Here is a 19,025-nt window from a genome sequence, read left to right on the forward strand (position 1 = left end):
GCGGCAAGCGACTGAGTAGCTTGAGAGCGACGTGTTGGAGACCCATGGTGTAGGATGACGACTTTTTTTTTTTATTTTTTTTTTTTTAATAGGCAACAGTATTAAACCAACCAACAATATAAAATATTAAGAAGAGCCCTTTTATTTCATTGAGTTAAATCGAAACAATGTCTTCTAGTGCTCATGGACTGATAGCCCTACTGGTAGGCAATATTACCCCGGCTTGTATTTGGGGGCCGGCCTTTATTTGTCCGAATCGACCACGCCCCCGGCTATTATCCAAGGCCTGGCTTCAAATAGAATCCCGGACACAATTTGAGGATTTACTGTAATGAGTAAAGCACACTATCAAGGGACTTGCTCTCAAAAAATTTTTTACAGGGTTTGGTTCGACGCCAAATGGGCTGGGACAGGTCTGAGCATGTGCCCTGTATGTAACACTCATGAACATCCTACTGTCGCCTGACAGACTGTCCTTGGCCTCCATTTGGCCAGAGAATAAACCAAATGTCACAACAACCAGCTACATCCATCGCACATCAATGCTCTGTCTGGGGATAGGGTTAGGGCTCACCTTGCCTGCCTTGCCCTTGATACGGCTCATGAGGTCGCCAACACTGCTGTCTGAATCTTCGCTGTCCAGCGCCGGCTTCCTCTTACGGCTGATCTTGGGGCCCGCCTTCTCCTTAGCGGGCGGGGCCGGCTGGGACCCCTCATCGTCGCTGGTGAACACCCAGGCCGCCTTCTGCGGGTCTTCTGATGACAGATCTTTAGGAACAGCTTTAGAAGATGCCTTGGAGCCTTTCATACCGGGTTTGGGCTTGGTAAGGGCGTCCAGGATGGACACCTGTTTGCTGTCTTTTTGTGGGGGGGGGGGGGGGTTAGGGTTAGGGTCCAAGTTCAGCATTATAAGGAACTACCCTTCCTACTACAGTTCAGAGAACTAGCCTGATTCATTCAAGTTCTAAAATGCATACACAGGTGCATCTCAAAAAATCTGAATATCGTGGAATCGTTTTTGTTTGAATCTTGATTATTAAGGCTTACAGCTCACGAAAATCAAAAATCCAGTATCTCAAAATATTTGAATATTACATACATACAGTTGTGTTCAAGAAAATAGCAGTACAACATCAGTAACCTGATTAGAAGTAGTGATATTTCTGCATGGCAAATACACTACATCTACAAGTAATAAACAACAGACCCAACTGTCATCACATGCATGCTGCTTGTTCTGAGTTATTGACTCATTAATTGAAAGGGGCGTGTTCAAAATAATAGCAGTGTGGAGTTTAGAAAATTCATTAATTCTGTCATTAATTGCCCTTAAAGAAGGGAAGCAATTTTTTGTTTCACACATTGTTATAAAATATATTTCCTACTGAATTGCTAAGTAAAATGGGCCATTCCAACCATGGTTGGTCCACTGTGTTTTTATCAAGTCCAGAGTCAAAGAGCCGTCTACCAGCAGATTTTAGAGCACCTCATGCTTCTGCCTGATGACAAGCTTTATGGAGATACTGATTTCCTTTTCCAGCAGGACTTGGCACCTGCCCACAGTGCCAAAACTACTAGTATCTGGTTTGCTGACCATGGTATTACTGTGCTTGAGCCAGCCAACTCGCCTGACCTGAACCCCACAGAGAAAATCTTGTCAAAAGGAAAATGAGACACCAGACCCAAAAATACAGACGAGCTGAAGGCCGCTATCAAAGCAACCAGGGCTTCCATAACACCAGGCCACGCCGCATTGATGCAGTAATACGTGCAAAAGGAGCCCCGACCAAGTATTGAGTGCATAAATGAACATAGTTTTCAGATGGTCGACATTTCTGTATTATAAAACATCTTTTTTGATTGGTCTTATGTAATATTTTGAGATACTGGATTTTTGATTTTCACGAGCTGTAAGCTGTAATCAAGCGGATTTCCATCCATTTTTATATATATTTTTTTCATTCCTGGATCTTTTCAAATAAAAAATAAACTATGAAAATGATGAGCCTTACTTATACTATACATCCGCTGAACTCTGTAAAGTAGAACAAGCAAACAAAACATAAATATTGGCATTCTCCCGTTTTGACCTGACCGTTACCTGCAGGTTTCTGCTTCCGGGCAGGCGCAGGCTTCTTCATGGCGGTGCTTCTTTTAGCACAGGGCTTGGCTGAAGTGTCTGAAGTCATGGCCATGGCCATGTTGTCCCCACTGGACTGGGCTGTATGGGGTGAGAGTCCCAGGACACAGGGCTAGATCACATTACATTACATGGCATTTAGCAAATACACATGAAATGCTGTACTAAACATAGTCGTCATCATAAGTCCAAATAATTTTTTTTGGGGGGGGGGTTAGACAGGGATAGGGGTATCAGAAGGGGGGGGCGGGGTAAATCAGGAGGGGGGACTAAGGTAGAGTTTGAACAGGTGTGTTTTGAGTCTGCGTCGAAATAGGGGGAGGGATTCTGCTGTCCTGACAGTGGTAGGCAAGTCATTCCACCACTGAGGAACCAGAACGGAAAACAGGCGTGAACGTGCAGCTCGACCGCCAGGTGCCCGTAGAGAGGGAATCGTAAGGCGACCAGAGCTGGCAGACCGGAGTGGTCTAGCTGGGGAGTAGGGAGTGATCAGGGATTGTATGTAATGTGGGGCAGTCCCCTTAGCAGCCTGAAATGCCAACACTAGGGCCTTGAATCGGATGCGTGCGGCAATAGGAAGCCAGTGGAGGCCAATGAGAAGCGGGGTGACATGAGCCGACCTGGGCTGACTGGTGATCAAGCGGGCTGCAGCATTCTGGACCAGCTGGAGGGGCTTGATGGCGCACGCTGGGAGACCGGCTAGGAGGGAGTTGCAGTAATCCAGGCGGGAAATGACGAGCGCCTGGACTAGGAGCTGGGTGGCTTTCTCCGTCAGGAGATGACGGATGCGGCGTATATTAAACAGAAAGAACCTGCAGGTTCTGGCAGTGGAGGATACTTGTGGAGCCAGGGAGAGGCAGTTATCAAGAGTCACCCCAAGATTCTTTGCCGTACGGGAGGAGGAAACTACAAAGTCCTCCACAGTCAGTGAGAGGTCGATTGACGGAGAGGACTTAGCAGGGATGTAGAGAAGCTCAGTTTTGGCAAGGTTGAGCTTCAGGTGATGGGAAGTCATCCATGCAGAGATATCAGCCAAGCAGGCAGAGATCTGTGTGGTGATTTGGGTGTCAGGGGGGAAGGAAATGAAGAGTTGGGTGTCATCAGCGTAGGAGTGATAAGAGAAGCCGTGGGAAGAGATAACAGAACCAAGAGACATGGTGTATAGCGAGAAGAGGAGAGGCCCAAGAACCGAGCCCTGCGGGACTCCAGTTCGTAGGGGTTGAGGGTCGGAGAGTGCGCCCCTCCAAGTAACCTGGTAGGAGCGACCAGAGAGGTAGGAGGAAAACCAAGCGAGTGCAGAACCTGTGACACCCATCCCAGCCAGCGATGAGAGCAGAATCTCATGGTTGACTGTATCGAAGGCGGCCGACAGGTCGAGGAAGATGAGGACAGAGGAGAGGGATTTTGCTTTAGCAGAGTGGAGTGCCTCAGTGACCGCGAGCAGGGCGGTTTCAGTGGAGTGGCCACTCTTGAAGCCAGACTGGTTGGGGTCATGGAGATTGTTGTGGAGAAGATAGGTGGACAGTTGGGAGCAGACCGCTCGTTCCAGGGTTTTAGCGAGAAAGGGAAGAAGAGAGACAGGCCGGTAGTTGTTCAGGGCAGAGGGATCGAGAGTAGGTTTTTTGAGGAGGGGAGTGACATGTGGCACATCTTTAATAAATTGTTATCCAGTGATTGCACATTAACACAAACCCTTTCAAAACAATATCTATTCTAAACAGACAATAACATATTTTCAAGAAGAACCCCACAAAACAAAGAGGTTTAAAAGAAAACTGCAAGCCTTAAAAATGTGTCAATGCTTTGGGATGTTATTTGAAATGCTATGCCCTAATCCAGATGGACCAGATGGACACTGTAGTGAACCATTATTTTAACTATGGTCGACTGATAAGTAAAAACATTATGCTCTCAGGACAGTTGTGTTTTGAAATTATTTGTATTAGTTTTTAAGACATTGAGACTTATGTTGATGTATTGTGTTCTACTGCAGACGAATAGGACTAATATGCAAACTTAATTACTCATTTTGCAAGATGTTTGGAAAAATGTTTGCCTTAATGAAGTGTTGAAATGAAAATACTGAAAATACCGAGACAAATTTGATCAATTTGATAGCAAAAAAAGGGATTTGTAAATGTGGATATGTCTGGGGCCCAGGACACAGGGCTAGACGACCCTCAGGGGAAACACTCACAGTCTGGGCTGCTTTTCGCCTCCTTCTTCTGAGCGGTTTTACTGGGTTTGGCCTTCACAGGTTTTGTCCTGTGAAAAGTCACAGGCAGCATTTCAGTTTAAATTTTCTCCCAGCCAAAACCCCGGGGCAGCACTGCATCATGCATCGTAATGCTGATCACGTCAGGGAGCGATACAGGGGATATTGGCAGTGTTATGAATTATTAACGGCTGGCCAAGTTTCATACAGTAGCCTGAGGTAAGTCAACGTCTACTCTGTACATTTCCTATGGATATGAATGAAGTGGTTACAATAGTAACCTACACATTTCTATACTCTACTATTAGGCCTATAGGCTATTATTCCCAGCACCTATGGCAAAGCTATATTATGACTGTGATATATCTCGATCAGTGTATAGAGATTGGCGGCATTTAATAATAAGTATGGACACTCCAGTGAAATAGAATTATATGAGGATTGTTCGTCCTAAAACTAAAAGTACTTCAATATTTGTTGACTAGACAAAAACTAATAAAATGTAAATGACTAAAGCTCATTGAATGAGGATGACTAACAAACGAAGACAGACAGAGGCGGGACGTACTTGGGTGAGGCGGGGGCCATGTGCACTTCCTCGCTGAGAAAGGACTCATCACTTTCTACATACATCTTCTTCTTGGGCTCACTGTCCTGGAACTCGTCCTCACTGCTCGACAAGCTGTACTTCACCTCCAACCCTTTAAGAAGAGAAACCCCACACTACATCCCGTGTCCACTGTGTGGCAGAACTGTAAACCCCACACTTCATCCTGTCTCCACTGTGTGTGGCAGAACTGTAAACCCCACACTTCATCCTGTCTCCACTGTGTGTGGCAGAACTGTAAACCCCACACTTCATCCTGTCTCCACTGTGTGTGGCAGAACTGTAAACCCCACACTTCATCCTGTCTCCACTGTGTGTGGCAGAACTGTAAAGAGTGTTGGACTCTCACCTCTGGTGCTGCGTTGCGGCTTCTCTCTGGGAGGCACTTTGACGTTCAAATCCACAACATCATCGCTGTCAGAGTCGCCATCAGACCACGGGCTCGTCTTCTTCAGCGGCTGGAACTGCAGGGTGGTCTGCTTCCCGCTCCTCGCCGCTGCGCAAGAATGTGCTAAATTGTGATTCCAGCAGGGCAGTTAAATTACATTAAAAAACGGCTGAGTAACTGCAGCTCACTGCTCACTTAGCGGGGCGTGGGGTCGCGTCCCTAGCGGGGCGTGGGGTCGCGTCCCTAGCGGGGCGTGGGGTCGCGTCCCTAGCGGGGCGTGGGGTCGCGTCTCTAGCGGGGCGTGGGGTCGCGTCTCTAGCGGGGCGTGGGGTCCTGTCCCTAGCGGGGCGTGGGGTCCTGTCCCTAGCGGGGCGTGGGGTCCTGTCCCTAGCGGGGCGTGGGGTCGTGTCTTTAGCGGTACGTGGGGTCGAGTGTTTAGCGGTATGCTTAGTGTGGTACCTTTCTCTTTGCTTTGGACCTTTTTGCCCTTAGCCAGCCGGACAGCCAGGCTCTTCTCCGGCACGTTTTCATTCGACCCACTGTCCTCATCGAAGGAGATCTTCATGGCCACAACATCCTCCTCACTCTGAACACAAACACAGAGTGTAGTGGTTAAGGTACATGACTGGGAGCAGCAAGGTTGGTGGTTCTGTGCCCAGTGTACCCAGAATAAGATCTGCACAGCCAGCCTTAACCCTGCATTGCTCCAGGGGAGGATCGTCACCTGCTTAGTCTGAATAAACTGTACGTCGCTCTGGATAAGAGCGTGTGCCAAATGCCATTAATGTAATGTAATGTAATGTAATGTGGGGTGACATTGGCTCAGGTGGTAAGAGCAGTTGTCTGGCAATCGGAGGGTTGCCGGTTCGATCCCTTGCCCGGGCTGTGTCGAAGTGTCCCTGAGTAAGACACCTAACCCCAAAAATGCTCCTGACAGGCTGGTTGGTGCCTTGCATGGCAGCCAATTACTGTTGGTGTGTGAGTGTGTGTGTGAGAATGAGAAGCATCAATTGCTTTAGATAAAGGCGCTATATAATGGCAGCCATTTACCATTTACATAAGATGTATGTACGACTCATTCAATGGAGAAGGATTAGCTTAAAATTCCCCAAGTAGCTTGTGATGCTAGAACTGACCCAGGAGCAGTGCTCCCGGATACAGTATATGTTTTTAAGTACAAATGTACAATTGAGGACAGCTATACAGAATAAATATTTAATCATTGTGCGGGAGAGGTTTGGAAACCTAAGGTTTGGCTTATGTTAGAACCTAAAAAAGTATACATACATTATTTTAATTGAGGGATATGAAGAGACATTACATTAGAAGACTAAATGGAAAGTATAAAATGACATGCGGTGCGGGGGACCCACCTTGACTCTCTTGGCCCTGCCGGGGGCTTTCCCTCCTGCGTTGCCAGCCTTGCGGTTGGCCTCAGCCTTCATGGCGCTGGTGACACGGGGGACGACGCGGCGGCCCTGGGGCGTGGGCATGGTCTCCTCCTTCATCTTCACCACCCGGCCACGCCCCGCCTTGCCCTTCACCCCCTTCACCACCACTGGCGCCGACACGTCCTCCCGCTCCTGCTGCTCCACGCGCTAGCCAGGGCCAGAGCACAGCCACGTCACACACAGCCAGGGCCGGGGCCAGAGCACAGCCGGGGCCAGAGCACAGCCGGGGCCAGAGCACAGCCGGGGCCAGAGCACAGCCGGGGCCAGGGCACAGCCGGGGCCAGAGCACAGCCGGGGCCAGAGCACAGCCGGGGCCAGAGCACAGCCGGGGCCAGAGCACAGCCGGGGCCAGAGCACAGCCGGGGCCAGAGCACAGCCGGGGCCAGAGCACAGCCGGGGCCAGAGCACAGCCGGGGCCAGAGCACAGCCGGGGCCAGAGCACAGCCGGGGCCAGAGCACAGCCGGGGCCAGAGCACAGCCGCGACACTCTGGGGAGCTGTGCCGCTTAACCGCTTACACTCTGCCCACATTAGCTAAGGAGATGAGGCCGCCTGCTCTGTTGTGCTACTAGGTTGTGCTAAAGTGTCCCTGAGCAAGACACCCAACCCCCAACCGCTGCCAACAAGCAAGACAGTCACTGTTGGTGAGTGAGTGAGTGAGTGAGTGAGTGAGTGAGTGAATGAGTGTGTGAATGAGGCAATTCTAAAAACAGTGGGTTTACCATTACAGTCCCTGGCTCACCTCTAGTTCCGTGGTGAATGCGGCCAGATCCTCCTTCCACAAGTCGGCAGGCAATCTGATCTTCAGGGTATTCAGCTCGGTCAGCTGCAGAGATGCAAGCATGGAGGGATTAACATATTGTCTGTATACAATACACTCAGAATTGGCTGATTGGATAATGGCATTAATAAGTAGGTGTAATAATAAAAAATAATAAGTAATGAGGCTAATAAAGTGCTTGGTAAGTGTAAACGGTGCATAACCCAGTGCAGTCTATAAAGATCAGCCACTCAGTCTCTATGAAGCGGGATCAGCCACTCAGTCTCTATGAAGCAGGATCAGCCACTCAGACTCTATGAAGCAGGATCAGCCACTCAGTCTCTATGAAGCAGGATCAGCCACTCAGTCTCTATGAAGCAGGATCAGCCACTCAGTCTCTATGAAGCAGGATCAGCCACTCAGACTCTATGAAGCAGGATCAGCCACTCAGTCTCTATGAAGCAGGATCAGCCACTCAGACTCTATGAAGCAGGATCAGCCACTCAGTCTCTATGAAGCAGGATCAGCCACTCAGACTCTATGAAGCAGGATCAGCCACTCAGTCTCTATGAAGCAGGATCAGCCACTCAGTCTCTATGAAGCAGGATCAGCCACTCAGACTCTATGAAGCAGGATCAGCCACTCAGACTCTATGAAGCAGGATCAGCCACTCAGTCTCTATGAAGCAGGATCAGCCACTCAGACTCTATGAAGCAGGATCAGCCACTCAGTCTCTATGAAGCAGGATCAGCCACTCAGTCTCTATGAAGCAGGATCAGCCACTCAGACTCTATGAAGCAGGATCAGCCACTCAGACTCTATGAAGCAGGATCAGCCACTCAGACTCTATGAAGCAGGATCAGCCACTCAGACTCTATGAAGCAGGATCAGCCACTCAGACTCTATGAAGCAGGATCAGCCACTCAGACTCTATGAAGCAGGATCAGCCACTCAGACTCTATGAAGCAGGATCAGCCACTCAGACTCTATGAAGCAGGATCAGCCACTCAGACTCTATGAAGCAGGATCAGCCACTCAGACTCTATGAAGCAGGATCAGCCACTCAGACTCTATGAAGCAGGATCAGCCACTCAGACTCTATGAAGCAGGATCAGCCACTCAGACTCTATGAAGCAGGATCAGCCACTCAGACTCTATGAAGCAGGATCAGCCACTCAGACTCTATGAAGCAGGATCAGCCACTCAGACTCTATGAAGCAGGATCGGCCACTCAGACTCTATGAAGCAGGATCGGCCACTCAGACTCTATGAAGCAGGATCGGCCACTCAGACTCTATGAAGCAGGATCGGCCACTCAGACTCTATGAAGCAGGATCGGCCACTCAGACTCTATAAAGCAGGATCGGCCACTCAGACTCTATAAAGCAGGATCGGCCACTCAGACTCTATAAAGCAGGATCGGCCACTCAGACTCTATAAAGCAGGATCGGCCACTCAGACTCTATAAAGCAGGATCGGCCATTCAGACTCTATAAAGCAGGATCAGCCTCTCAGACTCTATAAAGCAGGAACAGCCACTCAGTCTCTATAAAGCAGGATCAGCCACTCAGTCTATATAAAGTCCAGTCCTCCAAGGTCAAACTGCTCATGTTCCATGGAACTGAGTGGATCCTATGCCATTACGCTACTCCTACCGCCCGCTACTCCTATACAGCAGCAATATCAAACATGCAAAAGCACAAACACGAAACCAAATTTTGTTGCGTCACAAACGTTTACAGGAGCCTGAGGTGGCATAAGGTCCAGGGCAGGGCAAGGATAACGTTCCTCTCCTGTCCTGATCCTACTTGACCTCTCAGCAGCCTTCAGCACTGTCAACCACTCCATCCTCCTATCCTCCCTGGCAGCCACAGGGATCTGTGGCACAGCCGTACACTGGAATAAGTCCGCCCTGTCCTCTCGCTCCTCCCAGCCCCTTGTTACAGGAGTTCCCCAGGGCTCAGTCCTCGGTCCCCTCCTCTTATCCATCTACATCAGATCCCTCGGCTGTGTTCTCTTATCATGGCATGTCATACCACTGTTATGCTGATGACACCCAACTCGCCTTTCCCCCCCATCTGACACACAGGTCTCAACCCGTATCTCCACCTGCCTGAGGCACCCGTATCTCCACCTGCCTGAGACACCCGTATCTCCACCTGCCTGAGACACCCGTATCTCCACCTGCCTGAGACACCCGTATCTCCACCTGCCTGAGGCACCCGTATCTCCACCTGCCTGAGACACCCGTATCTCCACCTGCCTGAGACACCCGTATCTCCACCTGCCTGAGACACCCGTATCTCCACCTGCCTGAGACACCCGTATCTCCACCTGCCTGAGGCACCCGTATCTCCACCTGCCTGAGACACCCGTATCTCCACCTGCCTGAGACACCCGTATCTCCACCTGCCTGAGGCCCCCGTATCTCCGCCTGCCTGAGACACCCGTATCTCCGCCTGCCTGAGACACCCGTATCTCCGCCTGCCTGAGACACCCGTATCTCCACCTGCCTGAGGCACCCGTATCTCCACCTGCCTGAGACACCCGTATCTCCACCTGCCTGAGGCACCCGTATCTCCACCTGCCTGAGACAACCTTAGGCTCAACCCAGGTAAAATGGAGCTGATCTTCATCCCAGCTCCAACCTCTCACGTCAATGATTTTTCGATTTCGCTATGGGATCCACAGTGACCACATCCCCCAGGGCCATTAACTACGGTGTGGTGACGGACAACAGGCTGTCTGAGAACATTGCAGCGGTGACCCGGGCATGTATTTTTCATGTACACCACCCAGCTCCTGATCCATGCAATGGAACTGTCCCTACTGCTGCAACTTCCGGTGTCTGCCGCCAGACTGCTTCAACTCATTGGATAAGAACTCTGGATAAGAGCGTCTGTCAAATAAACAATGTCCTGTTCTGACTACAAAAGAGCGGCGCTCTGACCTTGGCATCTCTCTGCTTGCACAGCTCGTCCTTCTTCTCCTTGGTCAGGTACCACATGGGCATGCTCAGCAGGTAGTTGTAGTCCGGGCCCGTGTTGTCTCCCTCTTCCTCTCCCTCCTCTCCCTCCGTTGCATTGTCCATCTCCTCCGCCTGGAACAGAGAGGCCCGACACTTGATTTCCCACCCTCACGTGTAGACGCAAACCCGGGCAGCCTGTAGACCGGTGGCTATGGCGCTGCACAGGGACCTGAAGGTTTTTGGTTCAAACCCTGGTGTAGCCATGATAAGATCCATGCAGCTGTTGTTCCATTACATTAAAAACTACTGTAATGTCCATCCCCAGGTCAGCAGAACACAGACTGAAGTAAGGAGACTTAAGCTCTTCCCTTGTGTCTTCCCTTGTGTCAGGGAAGGGGAGATGAGGGGGACTACGAGAAGGCCTCACCTTCTCCTGCGCCTTCTTCCAGGCCTTCACAGGGTCCGAATCGAATCCCATGTCCTGCAGCATGCGGATCAGCTCCTTCTTGGGCTTGTTTTCTGTGTGGAGGAAGAAATCGCCAAACGAGATGTCCAGTTACCATCCAGGAAACTATATCACCTCCTCAGGCATACTGGAAACCCGCCATGTTTAAAAATGCATGGAATTTAATCCCACATCAGTTTCACCCTTCTTCCCTCCATTGGAACTACATGGTACTGCATGCGGTGAAACTTACGTAGGAATAGATCCCATGCATTTTTAAATATGGCAGGTAGTACCAAGCTATTTAAATGAAAAAAAGAAAAAAAACTATGGACCCCCCCTATCCCAATGAGCTTACAAGATCTCCATTTTAATTAAAAAACCCTAACCCTAAACTTTTGAATGCTTGGGACAGTAGGGGCGTCGCCCGGGGCAGTAGGGGGACTCACCGATCACCAGGGTGCCCTCGATCTTCTCCAGGATGAAGCGGGCCTGGTTGCTGAGTTTAGCGCTCTCGGCCCCCAGCATGCCCACCAGCCACTCCTTGCGCAGGACGTAGTACTTCATCCTCAGCGCAAAGAAGTCCTTCAGGATGTCCTGCACCAGCTCATACTTCTTCAGTCCGCCCGCGTGGTCAAACAGCACCTGCAGACAGCAAGCGCCATCATCCCTTACGGAGCACTCGCATTGCAGCGTTCCTGTCCCCACTAGTGTGAGCAGGCCAGTTACCTACTCTATGCAAGGAACGCAAGGAGCTGCGAGGCCACCAACGATGCAAGGAGCAACGCAAGAGCCGTTTCCATTTCAGGCACTAAATACTGTTCAACAAACAGCTCCAAATGAATAAATACTGCTCCAAATGAATACGTATGGTTGATGAACAAAGCTAGCGACATGTGGTGGGTCTGCGTTTGTGTTCATTGCGTAGAGTATGAGCAGTTTTGACGGGCGGATGCGTTACCATGGAGTTGCAGGTGAGCGTGTTCTGCAGCTTGAACACCTTGTGCAGGCCGGCCGCCTCGGCCTCGCACAGACGCTCCTCGGTCATCGTCACCACGAAGCGCACCGTGGCGTCCGTGTGGTACTCCTTATAGTCGGTGATGAGCGCCGGAACCTTCTCTGTGCCGTTCAGCATCACTTCCAGAACGTTCTCCTTATAGGACTGCAGAGACGAGGAAGGGCAGGAGGGGCAGCGTGAGTGTCTGGGGCTTGATGCACCCGGAGGGCAGACAGCCCCGTTTTGCTTGATGTTACTACGGGGGCGAACTCCGTTCCCCCCTCTAAACCGAGAGTTGCTCCAATTAACTATTAAGAATGCTTTCCCCCAAACCCCCTGGACTGAGGTGAACAATAAAATTTGTTATTGTATCATTTTTATTGTTTTATTCTTTAACTGAGCGAAGCAAAGAGGAAAAGGAACAGGTGAGCCTCCTGCATGGGAGATAATCACAGTAATAATCACAGGAGATAATCACAGTAACTACTCGGGCTGAGCTCAAAATATCCATATAGCAATATTTTGGAATTCACTTTGACAATCCACGCATGATAGTGGCGCCTGTATCGATAAAAAGTTATTACATACATAATGCAATAACTTTTTATCCAACAGACGGACAGAGAAAGAGAGATGGAGAGAGAAGGACAGAGAGAGGGAGAGAGAAGGACAGAGACGGACAGAGAGGGAGAGAGAGAGAGAGAGAGAGGACAGAGAGAGGACAGAGAGAGACGGACAGAGAGAGAGAGAGAGAGACGGACAGAGAGAGAGAGAGAGAGACGGACAGAGAGAGAGAGAGAGAGAGACGGACAGAGAGAGAGAGAGAGAGACGGACAGAGAGAGAGAGAGACGGACAGAGAGAGAGAGAGAGACGGACAGAGAGAGAGAGAGAGAGACGGACAGAGAGAGGGAGAGAGACGGACAGAGAGAGGGAGATAGACGGACAGAGAGAGGGAGATAGACGGACAGAGAGAGGGAGATAGACGGACAGAGAGGGAGATAGACGGACAGAGAGAGAGGGAGAGAGGCAGAGAGAGAGAGACGGACAGAGAGAGAGAGAGAGGGAGAGAGGCAGAGAGAGAGAGACGGACAGAGAGAGAGAGAGAGAGAGAGAGAGAGGGAGAGAGAGACTGACAGAGCAAGAGAGGGAGAGAGGCAGAGAGAGAGAGAGAGAGAGACGGACAGAGAGAGAGAGAGAGGCAGAGAGAGACGGACAGAGAGAGACGGACAGAGAGAGAGGCAGAGAGACGGACAGAGAGAGAAGGACAGAGAGAAGGACAGAGAGAGACTGAAGCATAGTGGCTGCTTGGCGGTGGCAGACCTGTGTCCAGGTTTTAACGGGCAGCTCGGAGATCTCAATGGTGGTGGAGTTGATGATGGCCACCTCTCCACTGACCAGGTATTGGTTGTTCAGCACCTGCTCGATGGTTCCCTTGAAGTTCTTGTAGTTTGGAAGCTATTGGATGAAAGGCAGGAGTTACAGCTTCCTAAAGTGATTTAACTTTATTTTCCTATTTTAGCACAGGTGTTCTAGGTGTTCAGAAATTACAGCAAAATATAAGGAAATGGCTGAAGGGCCCAAAATAGAAGCAAACAATAATCATTTTATAAATAAATGCTATTTGAACCCAGGTGTCTAGCCTGTTCCCAGCCCAATGTGAAGTGGCTCAATCACAATTCCCAGGGGTTTTGGCCTTGGTTGGACAAATGGAGAGAATTTAGTAAGGTTTCAATAGGGGATCAAAACAATACTGTAGCAGCTATTTTGACTGGCTGAAAGGTATAAGGCCCTTGGCCTTTACGGCTGTGACACTGGAGTCCTCACCATGGGCAGGGGCTCCTCTCCGTCCAGCATCCGCAGCAGGTTGTGGACGATCTCACGCACGTCGAAGTTGGGGAGGCGGCTGGCCCAGCCCGTGCCGATGCCATCGGCGCCGTTGACCAGCACCATGGGCAGGATGGGGATGTACCACTCGGGCTCCACGCGCAGGTTATCGTCATAGTTATACCGCAGCAGGTTATCATCCACGGGCGGGAACAACAATCTGGTGAGAGAGCTGGGGGGAGGGGCACAAACTGTAAAGCGCTTTGGATAAAAGCGCAACATAAATGGTCCATTTACCATTCTACGCTCTCTCACACACTAACTCACACACACGCTCTCACACACACGCTCTCACACACGCTCTCTCACACGCTCTCTCACACGCTCTCTCACACGCTCTCTCACACGCTCTCTCACACGCTCTCTCACACGCTCTCTCACACGCTCTCTCACACACTCTCTCACACACACGCTCTCACACACTCTCTCACACACGCTCTCACACACGCTCTCTCACACGCTCTCTCACACGCTCTCTCACACGCTCTCTCACACGCTCTCTCACACGCTCTCTCACACGCTCTCTCACACGCTCTCTCACACGCTCTCTCACACGCTCTCTCACACGCTCTCTCACACGCTCTCTCACACGCTCTCTCACACGCTCTCTCACACACTCTCTCACACACTCTCTCACACACTCTCTCACACACTCTCTCACACACTCTCTCACACACTCTCTCACACTCTCTCTCACACACTCTCTCACACACTCTCTCACACACTCTCACACACACTCTCACACACACTCTCACACACACTCTCACACACACTCTCACACACACTCTCACACACACTCTCACACACACTCTCACACACACTCTCACACACACTCTCACACACACTCTCACACACACTCTCACACACACTCTCACACACACTCTCACACACACTCTCACACACACTCTCACACACTCTGCTGATCTGAGCATGGTACGGGGCAGGTTAGCGGTTGGGCGGTTTGAGAGAGCATGGTACGGGGCAGGTTAGCGGTTGGGCGGTTTGAGAGAGCATGGTACGGGGCAGGTTAGCTGTTGGGCGGTTTGAGAGAGCATGGTACGGGGCAGGTTAGCGGTTGGGCGGTTTGAGAGAGCATGGTACGGGGCAGGTTAGCGGTTGGGCGGTTTGAGAGAGCTGACCTGAGCATGGTGAAGATGTATCTCGGGCTGGCCGAGTCCTTCCCGCCGTGGAGCCGGGTGCCGAACTGCCCCTGTGGCTGCAGCAGGTTCAGGTTATTGCTGCCCACGAAGTTCTGCGCCAGGCCGACGATGGTCATCATGAGAGAAATCTGAGGGAGAGAGAGACACAACAGGGTTCAGGGTGAACATCCTGTAGTCACAGATTCATCCCCATCCTCTCTGAACTGCATACTCTACATCCATCCATGCTCTGGGTGTGAGAGACAGCAGGGCGAGGCCTGGCATGTGACACGCTCTCCCAGCATCAGCAGCCAGCAGCGAGCCCACAGGCCAGCTAACGGCCAGCCAGCCACCGACCGGCCCCGCTGCCACCGCCTCAATCTAGAAGATCACGTGGAAGGGGCATCGCGGTCGCACAGGAGCCGCGTGTCGGGGACAAGACTGCAGAGTCGTATTGACGAAGAGGGAGACGATATTTGCTCATGCTAAAAAGAAAAATGCTTCTATTACCTGCATATTTATCTGTTTGTAACTGTACTTTGAAAAAACTTAAAGAACAGAATGGGACCAAAGACTTTGTGGGTTATCAGTACTTTCAATATATAGTTATGAGTTTGGACCTCTAGAGTTTTGTGGATAATTTGCAGAGTGCAAGTGGTGCTGGATGTCCTTTTAAATGAGCAGCGTTTATGCTTTCACCATTGCCATTGTTAGTCAGAAAGAGTCTATCTGTTAGTAACATTACTGGCATCTATTTGGAGGACTGGCTAGCACTTATCCCTGCGCTTTGTCTGAGGCTCTGAATGGCTATTACATGTGCACTGTGTGCGTGAATGTGGGTACTGTTATTGAAGGGGAGGGGGGTCCGGAGTATAATTTGGACAGGGGCCTGATGGGTCTTCTGAGCCCCACCAGTAGCCACCTACACATTTCTACAATATTTGATCATATACAATTAGAATTCGCAATTCACATTTCAGCAATTAATAGTTAGATGAGGGGGGCATAATTCTGTCAGAGTGTATTCCACTCTGTATCCCGGAGTACAGCTGCATGTGCATCTGTACTGTGAAGAAAGGGGCAGCTCACCACTCCATGGCGATAGGAGGAAAGCTCACCTCTCCATGGTGATAGGCAGACATCTCTGCAACAGAGCCAGCCAGCTGGGCCACCTTCACCTCCCTCTTATCGTTCCTCTTGAAGCAGCAGAACAGCACCTTCCTCTGGCCAGGCTTCAGTCCTGAGGAGAGGCCACCATTTCACACATTAACCCATTGGACCCACTGTAATAATAATAATAATAATAATAACCAAAATCAAAGCGGAACAATGGACAAGAGTAGCTTTCTACACACAAATACAATCCTCTTTCTACAATAACAAGTTCCTGACTATACACATTAGGGCTGTGCGATATAGCCATTGTGGTACATCGAATAGTTTCTTTAGCGTAATAGGAACCACCTCTGGCAGGTTTCGTCTCTTCTTTAATCAGACTAGATACAGTAACATCTCCAAACTTCAGTCAAATGCTTCCAGGGGAGAAAAAACATCACTTGTATCACTTACATGTTCGCTCTTTATCCTTGTAGTCATGTTATCTACTACATGGAAACAGTATGGCCCTTCTCAACATTGAAAAGATACAAGTGACATTTTTTTCCCTGGAAATATTTCACTTAGGCTCAGTAAACAGGTGCTCCTGCATCATTAAGAAATCTAACACCTCATGCAGGAGATAGTTGTTACTGCACTTACAAGAAAACAATGTTATACCACGATGGCCATTTCGCCCACCACAACACGCATAAATAAAATCTTCATCCCAATAACAACCTCCCGACTGCATGCATTATAAACACAATCCTCACTGCACAATGACAACCTCCCGACTGCATGCATTATAAACACAATCCTCACAGCACAATAACAACCTCCCGACTGCATGCATTATAAACACAATCCTCACTGCACAATGACAACCTCCCGACTGTATGCATTATAAACACAACCCTCACTGCACAATGGCAACCTCCCGACCGCATGCATTATAAACACAATCCTCACAGCACAATAACAACCTCCCGACTGCATGCATTATAAACACAATCCTCACAGCACAATAACAACCTCCCGACTGCATGCATTATAAACACAATCCTCACAGCACAATAACAACCTCCCGACTGTACGCATTATAAACACAATCCTCACTGCACAATGACAACCTCCCGACTGTATGCATTATAAACACAATCCTCACAGCACAATAACAACCTCCCGACTGTATGCATTATAAACACAATCCTCACAGCACAATAACAACCTCCCGACTGCATGCATTATAAACACAATCCTCCCTCCACAGTAACGGCCAGATGCTCACCGTCCACCAGGCAGGGAAGGGACCGCTCGTTGTCAGAGTTGGAGTACTGCACCAGCTCTTTGTTGACAAAGTCGTTGTAAGAGAGGAACCTGGTGGACGGGCCGTAGAGGTAATCCTGCAGTGGAGGAGAGGGTGTTAGTCCACATGGGGAACAGCTGCAGTGCGTTTGCAGCATGTTGGATTTCCTTTATTTTTATGACAGTACTATGTAGCAAATTTAGATTACATGACATTATTGGCATTTGGCAGACGCTCTTATCCAGAGTGACGTACAGTCGATTAGACTAAGCAGGAGACAATCCTCCCCTGGATCAATGCAGGGTTAAGGGCCTTGCTCAAGGGCCCAACCCAGTGCGGATGTAATTGTGGCTTGACGTGGGATCGAACCACCGACCTTGCGTCTCCCAGTCATGTACCTTAAGCATTACACTACAGGACACCCCAAATGGTTTGTGAAGGCTACATAAACCAAAGTAATTACTGTAGCAACTATGTTTTGATGTTAGGTTGGCACAATTTCAAGAACTTAATGGCAAATAGTAATGACAACGGCACTCCACATAGCATGTTTTTTAATGTTAACGTTGTTGTACGTTTAACGTTGTTTTAAGCCGGTTATGTGGGTCATATATAGGCCGAGTTTCTCCACCAGGACAATCAGCTTTTCCTTGTACATTTTTTTAACAGAATAGACAATGAACAATAACGCCAAACACTTAAAAATGATTTTGTAGGCTGTGGATTGTAACAGCAGTGTTACAGCAGCTGTACCGGCCAGGGCTCAGAATCCTGCCACGGAGCTGAGCTTCCAGTCAGACATTACATTTCTCACTGACAATAAGAATAGCCTAATGTGCACAAATTAACTAAGTCAAATAATGTAAACGATAAACATTCTGCTTCATGAAATCAAACAAGCTGAAGGGCAATGGTTCATATCTTAGTTCAGGCTTCAACATTTCCAGTGCACTGAGGCTCGGTTGGGGTTGGGGTTGGGGTTAGGGTTAGGTTTAAGGTTCACTCCTGTCTCTACAGTTTCTGGAAATGTACATTGTCAAAGTTCACATTTTCATGTTCATTTACTACCAGAAGAAAAAAAAAAAAAAACATTGGCAGAATCTACGGAACACCATGATAAATAAACCAGAGCCTATGTATACAGCCTCTTAAAGTCAATTTGTATGCTTAAACACTTAATTTTACGCTGCAACATGTAGCACAAATAGACCAGGCATATACAAATGTCTGATCAAAACTTTATCTAGGCGAAACCCTGAAGTGGATGGGCCCTCGCTGTGCCGCAGCCCTGGAGACAGTTAAACTCAGGCCGATCCTCCCCGAAGTATAAATCAGGCTTAAGTGTGGGTGAGGCCAGCGGGCAGGGGTCAGAGGGCAGGGTCGAAGGTCGCCTCACCTCCGGCAGGTTGTGCTCTCTCCGCTGGCGGCGATTGACCATGAAGTTAGTCAGCCACTCCTTCCTCTCCTCAATCTTCTTCTTACTGAAGGCCTGCAGGGTGAACACAGTCACACCAAAAAAGCTGTTAAAAGGTTTGTTACCCCGTTAAAGGAAAATGTACACCTTTTTTCTGCAACTTCCTCAGACATTTTTGAGCATTCACTGGCTGGGTTACCATGTTACCATAAT

At 49.5% G+C, this 19,025-nt stretch overlaps 1 protein-coding gene across 1 annotated transcript in view; it reads right to left on the reverse strand.

Annotated features, from left to right (window-relative positions):
- Positions 1-19,025, reverse strand: part of top2a (DNA topoisomerase II alpha) — a 32,497-nt gene that overhangs the window by 1,156 nt on the left and 12,316 nt on the right. The window contains exons 17-34 of the mRNA XM_061224635.1: positions 18,795-18,887; positions 17,381-17,495; positions 16,113-16,234; positions 14,995-15,143; positions 13,796-14,027; positions 13,292-13,426; positions 11,935-12,135; positions 11,423-11,618; positions 10,956-11,047; positions 10,511-10,660; positions 7,543-7,626; positions 6,724-6,948; positions 5,810-5,936; positions 5,312-5,458; positions 4,924-5,056; positions 4,338-4,405; positions 2,102-2,221; positions 575-858 (exon numbers count right to left, since the gene is read on the reverse strand). Coding sequence (XP_061080619.1) covers positions 575-858; positions 2,102-2,221; positions 4,338-4,405; positions 4,924-5,056; positions 5,312-5,458; positions 5,810-5,936; positions 6,724-6,948; positions 7,543-7,626; positions 10,511-10,660; positions 10,956-11,047; positions 11,423-11,618; positions 11,935-12,135; positions 13,292-13,426; positions 13,796-14,027; positions 14,995-15,143; positions 16,113-16,234; positions 17,381-17,495; positions 18,795-18,887 — 2,673 coding nt within the window. The remainder of the gene's footprint in view (positions 1-574; positions 859-2,101; positions 2,222-4,337; positions 4,406-4,923; positions 5,057-5,311; positions 5,459-5,809; positions 5,937-6,723; positions 6,949-7,542; positions 7,627-10,510; positions 10,661-10,955; positions 11,048-11,422; positions 11,619-11,934; positions 12,136-13,291; positions 13,427-13,795; positions 14,028-14,994; positions 15,144-16,112; positions 16,235-17,380; positions 17,496-18,794; positions 18,888-19,025) is intronic.

Source organism: Conger conger, chromosome 16 (genome assembly GCF_963514075.1).
Source record: "Conger conger chromosome 16, fConCon1.1, whole genome shotgun sequence".
NCBI lineage: Eukaryota > Metazoa > Chordata > Actinopteri > Anguilliformes > Congridae > Conger > Conger conger.